The sequence below is a fragment of the Eumetopias jubatus genome, unplaced genomic scaffold (genome assembly GCF_037043125.1).
Source record: "Eumetopias jubatus isolate StellerSeaLion01/CBP00866 unplaced genomic scaffold, mEumJub1_p1.0 scaffold_12, whole genome shotgun sequence".
NCBI lineage: Eukaryota > Metazoa > Chordata > Mammalia > Carnivora > Otariidae > Eumetopias > Eumetopias jubatus.
The window spans coordinates 93,716,904-93,736,449 of NW_028274818.1; the positions used below are offsets into that span (position 1 = coordinate 93,716,904).

The following is a 19,546-nucleotide window of genomic DNA, read 5'->3' on the forward strand; positions in this document are numbered from 1 at the left end:
TACCTGCTGTTGAGATTGCTGCTAAGATGTAGGCTTGGAGCTGCCAGGAGCCTGTGTGTACAAGTGAGCCTTCTGAAAATCTTTGAAGCCCAAAGCAAAGGGAAGTAGAGGCCAAAAGACTGATGAATTCCTTTAAAGCTCTGGATCCAGCCATGCCCAAAGTCATTAAAACCACTGAAATTTTTAGTTACACAGCCCAATAAATTCCCTTTTTAAATACAAGTCACACTATCACCTCCGGCCAAACAGTCCTTAATACACACCTTGGACAGAAAGGGTGAGTCCTGGGGTCTGTTAGAATAACCAACAGTTTATTAAAAGCTTGCTGTGGGGCTCTGTGCCAACCCCATAGCTGGGAGGGGCTCCCATGACTGCCCCCAGGCCTGGGAGCAGCCCCTTCGAAGGTCCTTCCCTTGTTCCCCTGCCCCAGCTCTGATCTCAATTTAAAAAAAAGATAAAGGACAAGACGGCACAGGACGTCAGACAGCAACGGGGGGGGGGGGGGGGGGAGATGGAGAGACCAGGCAACCTGACCCCAAGACCCCATCCTGATCCTTCTTTCTTAGGAAGGCCTTTTCCTTCTGTTCTCCCCAACCCCAGACCTGCTCTGCCACACCCCAGGTCTGGGGGGCCTGGCATCCCCAGTCCACGGCCCCATTACACGGGGTAGTATAGTTCTCTGAATATAATATATCTAGACCCACCCTTCCCCTCCCCCAGGGGACCAGATGAATATTTGACACGCACATCTCCCTCCTTTCCCGAGGCTGTGATGGAGAGAGACCCTGGCACCATGGTGGGGAGGCAGGGGCTCCTGGTCAGCCTTGAGGCACCGATGCCCAAGCTGGCCCTGGGCCACTGGCCAGCCCAAGAAGCTCATGAGATGAGGAGGTCTGAGGGGAGCTGGAGCCAACATCCTGTCCCCCACCCCTGGGTGGGCCTCAAGCTTACAGCCCTCCAGGATCAGGCTCCACCCACCCCTGCCCCTGTCCCATTCATCTGCTCATCCACCCTGCACTTCAGGAATAGAAGTGGGAGGAGCCATTGAGGATGTGGGAAGCAACACTGGTGCTACGGCTCAGAGGCCCAGGCACTGCAGCAGCAGGGGGGCCCACATTGTCACTGCCACTGCCCCCTGAGGCTGCCCGCCGCAGGGGCTGAGGGCTATTTCTTAGCAGCAACAGGGCTCCACCTCGGGGTGTCCCACTCTGTGTGGGGGGCCCCAGCCAGTTTGGGGGACCTGGCGGAGCCAGCAGAGAGGGCTGACGCCAGGCTGGGGGGGGCATGCCCGGTGGAGGAGGACCATGGCTCCAATGTGCCCCCGATCGGGGAACAGGACGCGAGGGCCAGGCAGGGGCAGGGGGTGGAGCAGGATAGCCCTGGGCAGCAGCCTCGGCTGGGATGCCCCCCAGAGCCATACTGGAGAAGCCCAGCCTCATGCTCTCGGCATCGAAAGCCTCGATCTCACGGGCCTGCCGCTCGAGCAAACTCCGGATTCGCTCAGAGCGCCCTGTCTGCAAGGCCAGCAGCTCCTCTTCCACCTGGGACACCCAGAAGAGAGGTTAGCACGTCCGGGGGCAGGAAATGGGGAGCCTGCCCTCCCCAGTGCATCCTGGTGTCAGAGCCCCCTTACCCGCTGCTCCAGCAGTGCCCGCCTCAGAGCCACCCTCTGCTCCAGCTCCCGCAGCTCCCGCTCATGCTGACTCTCTGTGCGGATCTTGATCTTGCTCTGGTAGGCATTGAGCAGCTCCAGCTCCTGTTGAAGCTGCTGCCGAAGGGCCTGGAATTCTGCCTCCTGGGTCTCATCAAGCCGCAGCTGGCAAACGGGAAGAACTCATTTTAGGGGCCTCCTCCCCCACCCCCACAATCCTCCCCTGCCCCAGGTAGGCCTGGGCCCTAAGGTTTCAAGAAGCAGCCAGTCTCAACATCTATCAGAATGAAAGGTCGTCATACCCTGTGACACAGCAATTACACTTCCAGGAATTTATCCCCCAGGTATACTTGCACATGTGCTCGGAGGTGTTCACTGAAGCGTTGTAATAGCAAAATACTGGAAACAACCTAAATGTCCACCAATAAGGGATGGGTTAAAGAAATTATGGTACATCCATACCATGGAAAATTCTATGCTGTTTCAAAAATGAGACAGGTGTACTGACATGGAAAGATGTCCAAGAAATATTAGGTGGAAAAAGAAGAGAACAGTATGTACAATCCGATCCCATTTCCATTTAAAATTGTGTGTAATTTTCCAAATATGCATAGGGAAAAAACTAAAATACAATTATGAACAGTTACCTCTGAGAGGTGGGATTGGATGAGAGAATGGCAGTGAATAGGGGCACTTTGATGTTTTACACTATACGTAGTTTTTAACTGGCCCATTCCAGTGTTGTGTGATCTCTCTTAGAGAACAGCGATCTTCAAAATCCTCCAGAAGTCTGAGTAATTCGGCCCAAGGGCCACAATCATTTTAATTTGCTCCCTGTTAACACATTAAACTAACTCAGGCCCGGGGAAAAAATTATAGCCACTCTTTCCTTGGTGGTTCTTGGTGGTCAGGCTGGCTTTGTCAAGACCTTAAGAAAATACTTAAGAGACACAATAAAACCATGGCAGAGAATACTAACAGTGGGAAAGTATCCAAGTTTCCCCCAAGTACAAAAGCCCCGTCTTTGTCCACACTCCCCCATTCCCACTCCCCATAGCTAAGCCGGGCGTACAGAGGCCAGCCTCCACCACGCTCCCTCCCTGGACCCCAGGCCTCACCGCCTGTGAGCTGAGCATCTCTGAGATGGACTGGTCGTACTGCTCGGCTAGGATTGCCAGCTTGCGGGTCTGTTCTTCCTTGAGCCGCTTAAGGAGGCTCTTGTGCTGAGCTTTGGGCGTGGTCTCCAGCAAGTGTGCCCGCAGGGCCTTGTACTGCCGAGTCTGGATCTTACACGTCTCCTGGAACTGCTTCTTGATCTGCAGCTCCTTAGACTATGCAGTGGACGGACCAAGGGGAGATGGGGACAAGGGAGAGGAGGAGGAAGAGGAGGAGGAGAAACGACCAGGGGAGAGGGGGAGGAGAGAGAGAGAGAGAGAGAGAGAGAGAGAGAGAGAGAGAGAGGAGACAGAAGCAGAGACAGGGAGAGGGAGAGAAACAGAAAACATGTTAGACAGAGGGGGCGGGGGGAGCTGTATACAGACAGACACGGAGAGATGGGATTGTGTTGAGAGAGATAAGGAAGGTTCTCAATGGGCAAGAAATACAAAGTAAACAAGACAGGTTCCAAGAGCATGTTCAGAGTTGGGTAGAAAACTTACAAGAAACAGCAGGAGAGTTCACGGACAGGGAACTGAAAATCTTTAGGGTACTGAATGCACACAAGAAGCTCTGACCGTGCAAAGAGGGAGAAAATACAACCCAGAGACAGAAGCCAAGTGGGGCACAAGAGTGAGAGAACCAAGTCACACAACACACCCATGGAAGAGAGCAACACAGCTAAAGAAAGACAGAAGGAGTCCCAGGTTCAGCACCTCAGGGTGGGAGGGAGAGAAGGATAAGCTCCGAGCTGAGAAATGGATAAGGAGTAGGCCCATCTTGGCCCACACCAGGGAGAAGGGCAAGGAGGTGTCCAGAAAGGGCCTGACAAGTTCAGTGGGCCAGCAGCGGCTACCCTGACCAGATCTCCGCATTCCAGCCCGGCCCCTTATGTACTCAGCTCCCACTCCAAGGCCCACAGCCAATCCCATTTCCATGTCCCACCCCCCAACTCTGCCTGGCCCCTCCCCCCCAACTCACCACCCCCTACTGTAGAGGGTTTGTAGGCCCATCCCCAAGCCCTCTAGGGTAAAGCCTAATGCCAGGAGAGCAAGTCAGCTCCCAGACAGAAGGGAACCACACAGGGAACGGGCTGGGAGAAAAGGCAGGGGATGAGGACAAAAGGACCCGGAACCTAAGGACTCTCTGGAAAGAATCCATCAACAGGGGAGCTATGGGACCAAGAAGTTCTGTGGAAGCTCAACAGGGGCTCAGAGCTCCGAGCTGCTGGTGGTCATGGGGCAACGAAGCTAGGAAGGCAGAGAGGATGAGGCTGAGGAGTGAAAGGGGTTAAGATAACGTAGATGGGGGTGAAGAGGTCATGGAACTGGGGGCCAAGGGTCCAGATCGGGGGCATACCCGGGATGCTAGGCGGCAGGACAAAGCAGACAGAGGCAGCCTGGGCCAAAGGTACAGTTCCGCTCAGATATTTTATTTGTGTTTGTCTTTTTCTTTTTTTGGTGGGGGAAAGGGGACAGGTTGGAAGGGAGACAGAAAAACAAAATCAAAGAGAGAAAAAAAAAAAACATGACTTCCCACCCACCGCCACCCCTGGCCCCAGGCCTGAGTTGATGAGGGTGAGGATGAGCACACACACAGCGGGAGAACAGCAATAATTTAGGGTGGGGGAGGAGCGTCAGGAGAACACAAAGTGTAACTTCTGGACTCCACGGTGGAGGAGGCTGCCTGTCTAGAGGTCCAAAGGACTGGGGTGAGGTGGGAAAGCATACTAAGGAAGGAGGGGTGAAAGGGAGGAGAGGATTGCGACTGGAGAGACCTCACTGAGTAGTGGGAGATAAAGTGCTCGATGCTCTAGATTCGGGCTGAGGAGGAGCTAGAGTTGGTTACCTCCAGGGAGGCAGGGCCCGGGACTGGCGGGTTCGGGATCGCCGCCCAGTTAGAGTCCCAGGCACTGGTTGGCGAGAGGCAGGAGGCCCTAGTCGGCGCAGGCTGCGTGGCAGCAGCCGAGGGATACGGCTGGGCCTTTCACCCCGGAGCAGGCCCCAGCTGGCCAGTGTGTGGATGGCCCAGGGGGGCAAGTGGGAGGCTAAACCCTGGCTGGCCCGTGCCAGGCGCCAGTTCCAGCCCTTGCACAGGGTCCAAAACCTCGCCAACAGGGCTAGTGGGTGTCGGGCAGTGCGGGGATTACCCCGCCGGGGCCCAGGGACAGGCAAACGGCTGCGGAAGCCATCCTTGTTGGTTTTGGGGTAGAGTGCAAACAGGCCCCGGTCCCCCACAGCCCCACAGCCCTGTAGGGCACGAAAGGCCATGGGTGATAGGCGCAGGAGAGCCCGCAACCAGAGTCGAGAGATACCCCGGCGCATCCGGGGGCCCTGCTGCCGCACCCATTTGCCCCCAGCTGCGAGAGCTGCCAGAGGTAGAGCCAGGCCTGGCCAGGCTAGGAGCCAGGCAGCCCCAAGGCCCAGAGGGACACCCATAAGGCCACGGCGCCAACTCAGACCCAGGACGGCCCCCAGTGCGGTGCCCTGGGCCAGGAGTAGGAACAGACTGGGGGGCAGGTGCAGAGCTGTACAAAGAAGTAGGTAGGAGGCCCCCAGGCCCACCAGCCCCACCTCAAGGGCCAGCAGTGATGCCTGCAGGCCACCCCCGCCCTGCGCTGCCAGCAGTGGGAGGAGCAGCAGGAGGAGGAGGGGCAGGAGGCCAGAGGAGGACCCCACTGCGAAGGAGAGGCCTGCCAGGAGACCATGGGACAGAAGTCCAGGGAGCTGGCTAGCAGGGCCGTGCCTCAGATGTGTTGGAGGGGGTTCAGGGGGGATGTCTGGTGAGGGACAGCCATCTCCAGGATCCCTCGGGGTCCTAATTGGAGCTCCCTCTTCCTCTTCCTCCTCCTCCTCGGGGACTGGGGTCAGTGCCGGGCCTGGGATCCAGCCAAGCTCAAATCCCTCATCCAGCAGGCTCCCATCCTCCTTCCCCCATAACCCCCATCCCCCAGCCGCCTCCTGGCCTACAACGCTCCTCTCCTGGGGCGCCAGGGATGGGACGCTAAGTTCTTCTATCTCCTCCTCAGGCAGACCCCAAACTTCCTCCTCAACCAAACTCCTATGTTTTTGTGGACCGGGACTAGGGGTTCCTGATTCTTCCCCCAACATCCTCTGTTCCTCTGGCTCCAAGGTGGCCCCTTCCTTTCCCAGAATCCTTCTCTCTGGAACTGCTTCCTCCTCCTCTCCCAGAATTCTTTGGTTCGGGACTGCCTCCTGGTCAGATGAGCAGGGCTGCTCTTCTCTAGGGGTGCCTGTGCTGGGTGGTCCCAGAGCCCCAGGAATGGGGAGCGGGAGGCCCGGGGGACGCTGGCCTGCACGTACTTTGAGGCTCTTGGGCTGCTGGCGAACCTGGGCCGCGTGCTTCTGCCGCAACTCTTGCTCACGCCGCTTGTTGTACTCCAGCTGGTTGCCCAGCTCCGTCTGGTGCTGCAGGCGGGTGAGCTCCGCCCGTGTGCGCTGGACGGCCTGGAGCTGCCGTAGCTCCAGCTCCCGTGTGGCCTCATGCTGCCGCAGCAGCAGCGCACACTCCAAGTCCTTCTGGGTCTGCTTCTTGTTCAAATCCTGAGGCAGAAGGGAGGCAGGGCCCCGAGCCCGGTCAGGAAGCTTTGCTGGTGTCAAGAGAGCCCCAGGACTTCCAGGGAGCTGAGCACGGGGAGCCGAGGGGTGTAAGGGAGCCAGGCTCCTGGCCGGCCTGGGAACAGAAGCCCAGGGAGCTCAAGCAGGGTCTGACAGCACGAGGAAAACAGGGGCGTGGAAGAGAAGCCAAGCCATGACATGCAAGAGGGCAGAGGGGAAAGATGACCCCAAGCAAGGCAGACGGAAGGGGCAGGCGCCTGTGGTGTGGGAGGGAATGCGGGATGGGGTGGCCTACCTCCCGCAGCAGGTCCTGGTCCAGGCTGTGACGAGCCAGCAGCATCTTGCGCTTATACTGGCGACACTGAAGCTCAAAGTACTGGCGCTGCCGCCGCAGCAGCCCCGCCTCCTCCTCCGCCTGGCACTGCTGGAGCTGCTCCTTCTGCCGCAGAAGCCACTCGGCCTTCTCCCGCTTCGGGGTGCTGGGGTTCTCCTGAAGCTCCTGCGCAAGGCAGTGGGGAGGGCAGGGGGTCAGGACACCTCGCTCACCACAGGCCCTGCCCAGGGCTGCGGTCCCATCCCACCTCTTTCAGCTGCTCCTTCCGCAGTTTGTAGGTTCGCTTCTGCGCCTCCAGCAGGGCGGCCAGCTCCTTCTTCTGCTGCCCAAGGATGTGCTGCTGGAACTTCCGCTCCTCGGCCTGGGCAGCTCGAGCCTCCTTCTCACCGATGGCCTGGTGCCGCCGGGACAGCTTTTCTGCCTCAGCCCCAAAGCCAGCCCGCTGGGCCTCAAGCTCCCGCTGCAGCCGTGCGCTGTGCTCCTCGCGTTCACCCCTCAGCCGCGACTCCAGGGCCAGCAGCTGCTTCTGGTGCTGTCGTCGCATCCGCTTATAGCCACTCAGCTGCTCCCGCAGTGCCGAGTCCTGCTCGTGCTCCTGGATCTGGCGGCTGACCTGGGGCAGGCGAGAGGAAGAGAAGTGGGGCTCAGCCCTGCCCAGTCTCATGAACACACGCAACTGTCGTGCTCTATTGGAGAATATACGCTTCAGACTCGGGTTTAATTCTCATTTGGTACTTTCCTCACACTCGGCCCCTCTGAGCCCGCTGCCTCCACAGGATGAGGGACACTCAGTCCATTTCACAGACCGGTGAGACCCGCACAGGGCCCAACACAGAAGTGGCAACAATTCAAATTAATTCAAAATCAGACATACCTGGGCTACACTCCCAGCTCGGTCACTTACTAACCACGTGACCTCAAGCAAATTAACGACATTAAGCCTCAGTTCCCTCATCGGCTAAATGGGGCAATGATACCCTTTTGTAGAAAGCTGTAGAAATTAAATCTGATACAGATGTCATAGTGCCTAATAAAACGCTCTGACCTAACAAGTGCTGGCTTTCTTCCATTTCAGCAAACACTAAGGACTCCTTACACAGCCCAAGTATGGAGCTGGGAGTTGGGCCGTGAGATGTTGGGAGTATCAAGAACACTGGACCTGGATGTCCCCATCTGAAGTTTGGAGCTCAGGTCCCGCTGTCAAGTGGGCATGACTCCTAACTAGCCCAGGTGGGCCACGTCCCTGGAAGTCACAGAGCTCTCTGCACAGCACCACAAAGCACTAAGCACCACAGGATGTGTGAACAACTGTCCTAGCACAACAACCACAGCATTAGCCATAGAATATATTAGACTGACCACTAGCCTCTAAGGGATTTGATGTTGGTGCCTGCAGCTCAGCTAAGCAAGAATGTAATCTAAAGGTTTACTGAAAGCATGGATGGGGGTGCCTGGGTGGCTCAGTCGTTAAGCATCTGCCTTCGGCTCAGGTCATGGTCCCAGGGTCCTGGGATCGAGCTCCACACCGGGCTCCCTGCTCAGCGGGAAGCCTGCTTCTTCTCCCTCTTCCTCTCCCTCTGCTTGTGTTCCCTCCCTGTCTCTCTGTCAAATAAATAAATAAAATCTTAAAAAAAAAAAAAAGCATGGAAGAAAAACTGTTTTATGAAAAGTCTATCCATCTTTTCCTGTGAGCTGAGAAAAACATCACCACGACTCGATTTTAGGAGGACCAAGGTCCTGCTTCATTTGAAAATTTGAGAACCACCAAAGGTATTTGGGCAAGTGCCTTGGACAACAGCATGTCTGAGTCATGACTGTCTCATCTCTCAAATGGGCTTGTACCCTCTCCCTCCAGAGGAGGCTGGAAGGATGAGATACAGGCATGGGTGTGGGCCTAAGAGCCAATCAATGGTATGAGGCAGACACTGGCCACCATTCCTTGCCCTCCAGGAACATAAACTCCAGCACACATATCATAATGCCATTTAGGAGTAACACAGCACAGGGATGTGAAGCACCTGGCTGTCCAGGAGCCTGGGAAGACACCCCAGGACATGCTACTTAAGCCTAGCCACGAAGATGGCGTAAGAGTTTACCAAGCTAGGAATACCCACATTGGGCAATGTAACCAAAACAGTCCGTTAGAAGAGAGTGGGGAGGTCGAGGAGACAAGGCGAGAGACAGCAACAGAAAGTGAGGGTGGAATCTGGACTTAATTCAGTGCCACAGGAGGAAAAAAATCATCTCTGGACTTAGAGTTTGGGGCATCCAGGCTGAGGGAGAATGGCCACACTTACCAGGGAGGCAGTACGGATGGTGGCAAAGTGGTCCCGGTTGCGGCAGTAGGCCCGGCGGCGGGCAGAAGAGGTGGTAGAGGTGGGAGCCGGGGCTGCCGGCTGCTGGAGAGGGCCAGGGGTCATCTCTGGCTGGTAGGGGTCATCATACAAGTTGTCAGAACCCTACAGAAAGGGAAGGTTAACAGGAATGACCAAAGTTCAGAGGTCACTGGGCCCAAAGGGAGTTCCCTGGAGACCCAGTGAGACTTAGAGGAGGAGCAATCACCCTTGGGAGGGAGAGCTGGGGCTCGGCCTTGTCACCGTCAGGCTTGCTGAGGGTGAGCTGCATACCGGCAGTCGGTGGATGATGGAACTATGGGATGTGACTGTGTGCTCCCCCTCCTGCATCATGGCCATCTCTCGGGCTTCAGGCCCTTCCTCTTCCTCCTCTTCCTCTTCTTCTTCCTCCTCCTCCTCCTCATTGTCTGAAGCATCTGCTAGGCTGTTGACCGAACTGCTCTGGCTGGAGGCGCTGATGGACATGCTGGGCACTGAGTGGCTACTCTCTAGACTGGTCAGCGTCCCAGCCCGGTGCATGTAGGGCTCGGCCTCCTGTGGACAGGGTGCAGGCTTTTGGGCAGGGAAGGGGAAAGACAAGGGGGTGTGTGTATGGAGGCAGCACAGGGAGACAGAGGGTAGGAAGAGGGAGAGGGAAAGTGAGCCAAGCAGCTGCTAGGAGGCAAGCACGACACAGTGGTATAAAAGGGTGGCATGGTAAGCAGGGTTACCTCCTCTTCCTCTGGGGCCTCAGCACCAGGGCCATTGGGTGCCTCTTGGAACAGGATCTTCTTCATCTTTCGGTACTGCAGGTTGTCTAGCTCCCGCACAGCATCCTTAGTCCTCTGGATGAGGTCCATGATGACTGTGGGTGGCCGCTCCCGGAGCACAAAGCGGTGCTGAGGGGAGAGAACGCTAAGGCCTGCTGCCAAGCACCCTGCCCCACAATATCCCCTGGGCTTTGGCATTCCCTCTGCCCTGAGACACTTCCCTGGGGCCCATGCCCACCATGAACCATGAACTGATGCTAGCCTTGTCCTACCCCTTGCTCCCGCATGAATTTTCACCACCCGATCACTACTCCCGGGACAGGCTCCTGTTCCTCCAGGCGTGGCTAGCAGACAAGAACAGTCAGGAGATCTGGATTGTAGTCCAGGTCCTCTATCAAAGTGCTGTGTGCCCCTGGACACATCATGAGGCCTCTGTGGACCTCAGAAGCTATCCCATGATTATAAAACAAGGACGTCAAACTAGACTGTCTATATCACTTCCCAACCAGGGCTCCTTAGGCCCCCATAGATTTGTGAAGGGAATGGGGGCCCCTCTACTTTTGATAACTCAAAACACACCTAAGGGAAATCATACATTTACCCATGACAAGGCTACACAGGCTTTTGGCTTGAATTACATCAGATCAGTGTGGTAACCCTGGTTATCGCACGCAGACCAGAAGCTCTGGCTGGCAATTATATACATCTTTGATTAATAAAAGATGGGAAAACAAATTATTACTTAATAAATAAAGGCAGTCTCGTAGACAAAATCTTGCAAAATACAGAGTCCATTGCACTGGGAACAGGGATGGGAATTCATAAATGGAAGCTCTTAGTGGAGGAAGAATTGGGAAACACTAATGTCCCTGAGGGGTTTCTCAGGTGATTCTAACAGGCAACAGTTCTAGGAGAATGCTAGGCCAGTGAGCCCTCACCTTCAGAAGAACCTCTGAGGTTGGTCTGTCTTGAGGGATTTTCTGAAGACAGGAGTCAACAAAATTCCGGAAGTACTCAGACCTACAAGTCATGGGAGGATAAGGGAGGGGTGGGAAGGGCATGAGCCAGGCAGCCTTACCCCTGGGCCCAGGAATCCCAGTCCTCACCAGTGTCCTGACTGGAGCACAGGGGACTCGTTCTGTGCAATGTGGTATAAGGCACTCATCGCATTCATGTTAAACAGCGGTGGTTTCCGTTCGGCTACAGAGAAAGGTCAACAGGGAGAAGGTGAGAGGTGGCAGGTAGGCAGAGGAGGCTGGAATGGAAATCAAAAGATTTGGGTCCACACCCCAGCTCCCTGACTTCCTTGCCACATGACCCTGACCAATTCTCACAATCTCAATTAAGTCCCTCTGTAAAATGTTAACACCTACCTCTCCCCTACACATGGTGGAGCAGGATCAAAGAAAACAACATGTGCATAAGCACCAAAGGAGGCAGAAAAAAACACAGTTATCAGCCCAACTAACATTTATTAGGTTCCAAATAAGACCAAAAAACTGGGGGAGTGTTATGGGGAAGTTAAGGAAAAACAAGAGACAGGCCCTGTCCTCAAGGAACTTCCAGTCTAACAGGGAAGGAGACAGAAAAATGGCTGGGAAGCTGGGTGTGCATGGTGGGCCCTCAAACTGGTACACAGGCAGGGGATTAAGGGCAGGTCTTTTGGAAAAAGGGATATTGGAGCTAGGCCTCAGATTAGAAGTTATAAGCCAGGAGCTCCTTGTGGCCCAGACAAATGTTTTGTGTTGTTTATGTTTTTTGGCCTAAACAGTGATTTTTAAATTAAATCCCAACCTAACATTTTTTTAAAAAAGATTTTATTATTTTGACAGAAAGAGCGACAACGAGAGCAGGAACACAAGCAGGGGGAGTGGGAGAGGGAGAAGCAGGCTTCTGGCTGAGTGGGGAGCCCAATTTGGGGCTCGATCCCAGGACCTTGGGATCATGACCTGAGCCGAAGGCAGACGCTTAACGACTGAGCCACCCAGGAGTGCCTCCAACCTAACAATTTAATAACCATCATCGTCATCATCTAAATTTTTAGTTTCTCCGAAAAAATTAGATCTGGTGAAAAGGAGCTGACATTCCTGCATAACGATGGGCTAGAGCTAAGCAAGAGCAATCTCCAGTTTGCCAGGGCCTTCTCCACATTGCTTCTCTGATACAGACTATCAGCTGCCATTTATGATCAGGACTGACTGTTTCTTCAATAGAGAAATATTTCTCTCCATTCATGTCTCTACCAAAAACTAGGAATAAAAGGGACAGCTCTCAATTTTTCTTATACCTGGCCTGTTTCACATATTTGCATCACCTGTCCAGCTGTGTCCTCAAATGACAAATGCAGACATGTGGAGATGGATGTGTGGGATGGATGTATGTCCAAATCTCGGACTTTGGGCAGAAGACACAATACAAACCAAGGCAAGAATGTGGAACAGTTCATGGCACACTCAGGGTGTGGAGCTCAGGAAGGGGAGAGCCAACCTTCAGGAAGTGGAACCTTTAGCTTGGTGGAAGGAAGGGTGAGGATGGCGTCAGTCTTGAAGGCAATGGGGAGCATTAACGGCTTTGCGGAGGGGAGCAAAGCAACAGCACCCAGCTAGGGAGGATCTCTCTGACATGAGAGAGACTGGAGGGAAGAAGAGACTATTGGTAGGACAGATCACTGCAGGAAGTCATTGACAAGAGGAGCTAAGAGCATCTCTTTCTTGGGCAACTAGCTGTGCCTGGCTCCCTGTTGAAGGCTTTACGAACATGACCTCACAAACTGTTGTTTCAGTAGCTTAAGCTGGCAGAGATGAGAACCTTGACAGGGCTTCAAGGACTCATGAACTCACTTGAGCCTCACTCTCACTGCTTTTCACATGGCATTACCTGCAATATTCCAAACAACTGAAGCTAGTCTCAGCAACTCGTGCCTGCTCTTACCTACCCAGAATGCTCTTCCCTACAGTCTTCATACAGCTACTATTTGTCTTACGGCTCCACTTAGACAGAACCTGTCTAAGCCCCAGCCCCTGAACTAGGTCAAGTCCCTTGTTTTATGGTTGTACTGTTCCTGTAACTTCTCCTTTCAGCTTCTATCCCACTGAGAGAAAACAGCCTGTTTCCCCAGCTAGAATATAAGTTCCATGAAGGCAAGAACCTCATTCATTGCTATACGCCCAGAACCTGCTAGGATAGCATGGCACACAGTGGGCATTCAAAAAAGATGTGGGCGCCTGGGTGGCTCAGGTTAAGCATCTGCCTTTGGCTCAGGTCATGATCCCAGAATCCTGGGATTGAGCCCCACATCGGGCTCCCTGCTCAGCGGGGAGCCTGCTTCTCCCTCTCCCTGCTGCTCCCCCCTTGCTTGTGCTTTCTGTCAAATAAATTAAATCTTAAAAAAAAAAAAAAGACATAGGACTAGACTAGAGGACAGGAAGGGAAGAATGCTCCGAAATCTTCAGGTCTAAGAGCTGGCAGGATTTGACAGCTGCCTGAATAGGGGATCAACGGTAGAGTCAAAATGGACAGGAGCCTGAAAGCCTAAGGATGAGATGGTATGGCGATGGTAAGAGAAAGAGAAAGGAGTGGAGAGAAAAAAGGACGAAGGAACAGAGGATGTAGTCTTTACCCAGCTCAATGCAGGTTATCCCCAAGGACCAGACATCCACCTTGCCATCGTACTGCCCCTCATCCATTGCCAGGATCACCTCCGGAGCCATCCTGGGAGAAAGGTCAGGAGAAAGAGGCTGATCACCCCCCCAGACTCTGCCAACTCCTGCTCCCAACATCCTGGGGACTCTCTCCACTCACCACTACCCCCACTCACCAGTATGGGGTGCCCACAAAGGAGTTGGCAGGTGCCATGATAGATGCAGAGCCAAAGTCCCCCAGCTTCACCAAGCCTGGCTCTGATAGCAAGATGTTTCCAGCCTTCACATCCCTGCCAGAGACAAAGCACAGGGATAAGGCATGCATCTCAGGAAGGCTGGGCAGGGGCTTTAGCACCAAGTTTCCAAGAGGGCTATAGACCAGCTCAATGAGGAGTGGTGTAGAGTGCACCCCCTCCCAGCCATCGTCAGTGCAGCTTGTACCTATGGATCATGTTGTGGGAGTGCAGATAAGCCAGGCCCTGAAGGGCCCCATGGGTCACAGCTGCAATCTCCACCTCCTGAAGGGGCTTCTTGTGCACTGGGGAGTGAGGGAAAAACATCAAACTGAAGGGAGCCCAAGGGTGGGGCTGGAACAAGCTCCCCTGATCCCTTCCCCTAAAGCTTCTTTGCCCTTCCTTCTCCCTTCTCCCACTTGTTGGCCAGAGCCACTTACCTTCTAGAAGGTCAGAAGCTGAGCCCAGGCAATACTCCATCACCAGCTAAGAAAGGATAAAGGGTCAGAGATAAGCCTATCTGGCCACCCCTGCCCCATCTCCCTTGGACAGAGATCCAGAGAGTTTCTCTGCCTATCCTCCACTCAGGCATTGCCCCCGGGGGGTAAAGACAGAGAGGAAAGACAACTGAGAAAACGACGTGGTCGTGGGAGAGTCCCTTAGAGCCAGGGCCTCCTCTAGAAACAGCCCAAGATACCACCACTCCCATCTGAATCCCTTCAAAGCCCCATTCTATCTCCATTTCCTCCAGTCTACGTGCCCCTTTCCAACTACTAATGGTTTATGCCAATCTTCAAACCAGCCTCTCCTTCTCGACAGACATTGCTGTTCATGGGTTTGTCTGAGGTCTAGAGAAGTTGCGGGGGGAGACTTCCTCCTTTCCAAGGTCCATATAATAGCACCTGGAACAGGGCCTAACTAAGAGACTGGACCAGGACCAGGATGGGGGCAAAGATCAGGCCAGAGTCAGGGGGCTAGCTCACCCAAGCCGTGTGCTCCCTCAGGTAACAGCCCCGGTACTGAATGGTATTGGGGTGCCGGAGCTTCTGCAGGAACCGCACCTCCTTGATGATATCCTGCCACTTCTGAGAGGAGGTCAGGGGAGGAGAGGCTTACTCCTACACATCGAGACTTGGGTCCCCTGCCCTGCTCCCCACCAGTCTTGTCAAACTTGACCCACCTCATTTGACTGCTTCCCACTGTAGGACATCTTCTTGATGGCCACCACCTCACTATTCCGGACATCTCGGGCCTAGAAGACCAGACCAGAAGGTAGTGAAGGCTCCTGGTAAGAACTGGGCAGCGGGAAGACTTGCTGGAGAGGGCAGGAAAGGCTGGTGTGGTACAGTAGTGTAGAGGGCTGTGGACCCACAGCAAGAAGAATGCAGTGCCCATCCCTACCCCACTCTCCTAAGTCCCAACTCACAAAGTACACAGCTCCAAAACTGCCATGGCCAATTTCCCGGAGATCAGAGAAGAGCTTTTCAGGGTCATCCTTGAAGAACAGCTCAGCCACATCGGGGTCCTTCAGGCTCCCGGCCCGGCCCCCAGCTGGCATGATGGCCCCTGGGGGCCCTGAGAGTGGGGCCTGACCTGGAGAATGAAGAGCAGACCCTTAGGGCAAAGATGGGACACTCAGAGAGAGAGGAAGGGGCCTCTCAAGTTTCTGCCTTCTCCTCCCCTAGTTCCCTGATGAGGGGGAGGCACCGCAGAGGAAGGGCAAGGGGGAGATTAGGAACAACATCAAAGCTCCAAAAAAATGAAGTTGCCCTGGCAACCAGAGCACGGGGGCCGGGTCCCTGGAGTCCCTAAAACTGTTAGGAAGACTGAGAGCTAAGCATCCTCACCACCCCCAGCCCTCAATGAGATCCGTTTTGCCACAACCTTTACTTCTCCCCGCAAGAATAAAAGATCCCGCCTCCCAGCCAGAACCCCAGATTCCCAAGTGTCCTGTTCCACAAGTCCTATACCCCAAATACTTCCAGGCACCTTCCTGTCCCCCTTGGCGTCGAGGCCCCCTCCTCCCTCAACCTCTCACACCCTGGAAGAGAGCAGGAAACAGCCAGGCCGGAGGCAGTGGAAATCCGGCCATTGTTAGAAGTGGGTACTGGCCCAGAAGGGCCAGAGGACTTGCTCTCAAAAAGGGCTAGGGACGCTGTGGTAGGGAGGAGATGCGGAACGGGACGGACAGGGACAGAAACGGCACCTGGCTTTGGGGGCCTCTCTGTGACCTGGGCCGCCTTACTTGTCCAGTCCAACTGCATATGCATCATGCACAGGTGCAGGACATTTGTGGTGTCCAAGTAACATTTATTGAGCATGTAAAGTAAGCACCTTACATGCATCTCTCTCATTCAATCCTCACCACAACTTTATGAGGATTTACTATTACCCTTACCTTGCAGATGAGGAAACAAGCTCAGAAAAGGTTAAGTCTTGCCGAAAGCTGGTCCCCTATGCTAGACATGAAATAAGCAGGGCGGGAGAGTGGTCACCATTTCACAGATGAGGTGACTGAGGCATAGACAGGAGGCAGGATTTCTCCAAGGTCAGAGAACAGGATCTTCTCTCCAGTCAGGCCAGTGTGATTACTGTCTTAGCAACTCACCAACTCACCTCAAGCTCATCCCTCTCCTGCAGGAAGCCTCCCTTGACCACTCTAGCCTTTGGGGGGAGCTCCTAGAGCACCCAGCCCAAAACCCAGAGCAAGCTCCTGCAGTACAAGGAAGCCAAGGACCCCGCCCCTTTCTCCCAGGGAATTCCAGGCCAGGCTCCTGGCTAAGCACTTGTTGGAATTCAGGCACAAAAGAGCCTTCAGCAGAGTTGGACTCCCAGGGCACACAGAGTTCTAGCTCCTTTAAAGCACCTAACAATTTAGCATGTGATTATATTCTGTCGTGCATTGTTTCCTGTTGTGTTAATTTTGTCTCCTTAGCCCATCTGGAAGCTGGAGGGCAAGAAGTAAGCCTGACTCTCGCGTGGGCCCCCAGGGTGCAGAGGGCTCAGAATAGCCTGGGAGATTGATTGACTGCCTTCAGCCAAGCCCTCAGCAGCTCCCAAGCTGCTCAAAACAGGCCCCTTTCTCCATTCTCCTGCCAGTAACCCTGCCAAGCACCCCTCACCCCCACCACACACCCACACACAAAGGCAGGTGGCTCACAACTTGCCAAAGCAATCTTCTTGACCTCTTTACCAGCACCCAGCCCAGAACACCAACCCAGGACCCCAAGCCACATATAAGGGATGCCAACAAAACATCATGCAGGGCCTCTTCCTCAAATAATGAATATTTGAGCCATTACCAAGGTCTGTGCTAAATCACAGCCACTTTCTAAAATGGACAATGTTATCTCCATTCTGCAGATGAGGAAACCCAAGTCTGTCCCTAAGCAACACTACCAGTACATCTCACCAGCAACATACCACAGGGTTTTCAGTAAGTTCCTTATACTTGGTCTTCTCTTTGGTAAAATGGATTACAGCATAGGGCTGTTGTGAGATTTTTAATGAGATCTCAAACCTAGGAACACTAGGCAGACACTTGGCGTATGGATTCTTCCTTCCCTGCCTCCAGGGTCACCACAAGGATTTAATACTTTGGAGATCATCCTACCCCAGCAGCTTGGCTTTAACTGTGAAGAGACACCACTACAGCTATCATCTGTCGAAAGAGAGAGCCCTCTCAGGAACCCAGGCCAAAGAATGGAATCAGGGTAAAGATGAAGGTCACAGTAGAGAGAAAAATCCACGAGACCAGAAGACAGGAGCCAGAGCCTCCCATCAGGAAAAGCTTCTGAGTATAGCCCTCCTAAAAAGGAAGCTCTTCTCCCCCTCATTCTTAAATCTCACCCCAACTCATTCTCCTCTGGATCCCTGGCCAAGAAGAGATGCCAAGAAACAGGTATGGAGCAGGGGCAAAACGATCAAGAACTTGGGTTCAAATCCTGATTCTGCCATTGTGTGACCTTGGGTAACCTCTCTGGGCCTCAATATTCTCAACTGTAAAATGGGAAGACAGCAACAAAAGAAGCCCCCACAGGGTGAATGGAGGGGGAGGTGTCACATGAGAGAACAGATGTAAAGCACTTTGTAAATGACAGATCGCTTGACAAATGTATGAGATTACACCATCAGCAAGAGGTTGGAAAGTAATGATACAGCTGGGAGAAAATATTGCCAGGCATTCCCTAACACAAATGCACACACACACTTCCTTGAAAGGACAAGAAATCCGACCAGACCATGCCTAAAAACAGATAAGTGGACCCACCATGGAGATCAAAGGCAAGGGAATCAACACCCAAAGCAATCCAGAGAAAGGGGTATAATCACGGAGAACAGGTAGCTGTGAGGGGCAAAGTGAACATGGGAGAAGACCAGAAGAGTACAAACCCATCTGATTAGCTCAAGCACCCTAGGGCGTGACCCCCACGACATCAAAGACCCTGTCACCTGATGTTCCCCCATCAGACACATAATGAAGGAGGAACAAGGTGGCAGCAAAAGGCACGGCTAGCCAGAGGCTGACCACTGGCCCACTGGGCTTCATCCTGAGGAGAGGGCCTATCCAGGCCCAGTTCCTCAAAAAGGAGCACCCTTTCTTCTCAATGCTAGATACAGGGACCCGCGCCCCTGCACCCCGTGTCTCACCTGGTAGGGGTCACTATGGTGCCCCAGCGCTTCCGCCTCCTCCTGGGTTCCTCCAGCGGCTCTGCCAAGCAGGGAGAGGGGCAAGGAGACCTTTCCCCTTGCCACCTCTTCCTCGGCTTTCGCCCTTCCTGAGGGGCGGGCCCGGGAAGCCTCCCCTGGAGGGGAGGGGGTGACAACCTGATCTGACCTCGCGGTCCAGTCCTCCTCCTCCTCGAGAGCGACAGTTGCTGAATCCCGGATTTCTGGTTGTGGGGTCTGAACCCCAGATATTTGAACGAAGGGAGGCTGAATTTGATATCTGAACGCGCGGGGAATGAACCCCGGATACTGGTGCACGCAGGGGCCTGAACCCCAGATTTTTGAAATCCTATGAAACAGAGCCCCAGGTTTAGAGAGGTTGGGACCCGAGTCCTGGATATGTGGGGTCTGAGGGGCTGATGCCCGGATATTTGAGAAGCGAGGGGTCAAGCCCGGAAATTCGCGACCGAAGGGCCTGAGCCCCAGGTCTTCGGCCACCGACAGGGGGCCCACCCCGAGGACGTCCGGCCGCACGGCCCCTCTCACGCCGGGGTCCGAGGGTGACAGCCCTCACTCCCGCCCCGGCCTCCTCCCTTCTCCCTTCTCTCTCCTGGGGGTAGCTGAAAGATTGTAGCTAAGGACGGTCCCCGCGCCTTCTCTCCCTCTCCTCTTCTCAGTCTCAGCCTCTCTCCGCACCACAGCCCCGGTCTCGTCCCGGTCTCCCTCTCCCTCTTCCTCCCAATTCCAAGATGGAGACCGGGCGGGAGCGCGCAGGCGCGGTAGGGACGCCGGGCCAAAGGGGGCGGAACCTAAAACGAAATAGCCCCGCCCCTCTATCCTCACTGCTGGGGCCAGGGAGACGGGCAGCCACCGAGTCAGAGTGCGCGCGCGCTCCGCCACGCGGACCCTCGATGGGAGGAGGCGGGGAGAAGGGCTAGGCTTGGAGGGGGAGGAGCTCAGCACGCAGTCCGACAACTGGCCGTGGAGAGGGCTGCAGCGCATGCGCTCGCCCCGCCTTAGCGAGGAGCCCGAGCTTGTTGCTAGGGGAAGCTTTGAGGGGGCGCGAGTGGAAGGACAGAAGCCGGGATCTGCGCCTGCGTATAAGGTAGCGGTTGGGAGGGGCAAGGGAAGGAGACTTGCTGGGCGCAGAAAAGGCGGGAAAATGGACTGCTCTGGTTAGTAA

The 19,546-nt window shown here is 54.6% G+C and overlaps 1 protein-coding gene across 7 annotated transcripts; it reads right to left on the minus strand.

Annotated features, from left to right (window-relative positions):
- Positions 1 to 505: 505 nt before the first annotated feature.
- Positions 506 to 19,130, minus strand: TAOK2 (TAO kinase 2). Of its 7 annotated transcripts, none has more exons than XM_028110219.2 (19): positions 18,346 to 19,128; positions 15,122 to 15,288; positions 14,876 to 14,947; positions 14,679 to 14,780; positions 14,136 to 14,181; positions 13,904 to 14,000; positions 13,639 to 13,752; positions 13,441 to 13,532; positions 10,928 to 11,021; positions 10,760 to 10,841; positions 9,783 to 9,950; positions 9,346 to 9,606; positions 9,016 to 9,177; positions 6,966 to 7,331; positions 6,680 to 6,883; positions 6,130 to 6,369; positions 2,770 to 2,982; positions 1,634 to 1,816; positions 506 to 1,541 (listed from the first exon to the last, which is right to left on the minus strand). In XM_028110219.2, exons 2-19 carry the CDS (start codon positions 15,251 to 15,253, stop codon positions 1,020 to 1,022), a joined length of 3,150 nt encoding a protein of 1,049 aa, XP_027966020.1. In that variant the 5' UTR covers positions 15,254 to 15,288; positions 18,346 to 19,128; the 3' UTR covers positions 506 to 1,019. The 7 variants fall into 7 exon arrangements, 6 of the variants coding, with proteins under 6 accessions (XP_027966020.1, XP_027966019.1, XP_027966021.1 ...); XM_028110218.2 differs by having other exon boundaries at positions 9,346 to 9,624; XM_028110221.2 differs by lacking the exon at positions 506 to 1,541 and adding an exon at positions 1,954 to 2,061 and having other exon boundaries at positions 1,728 to 1,816; positions 9,346 to 9,624; positions 18,346 to 19,129.
- Positions 19,131 to 19,546: the final 416 nt, after the last annotated feature.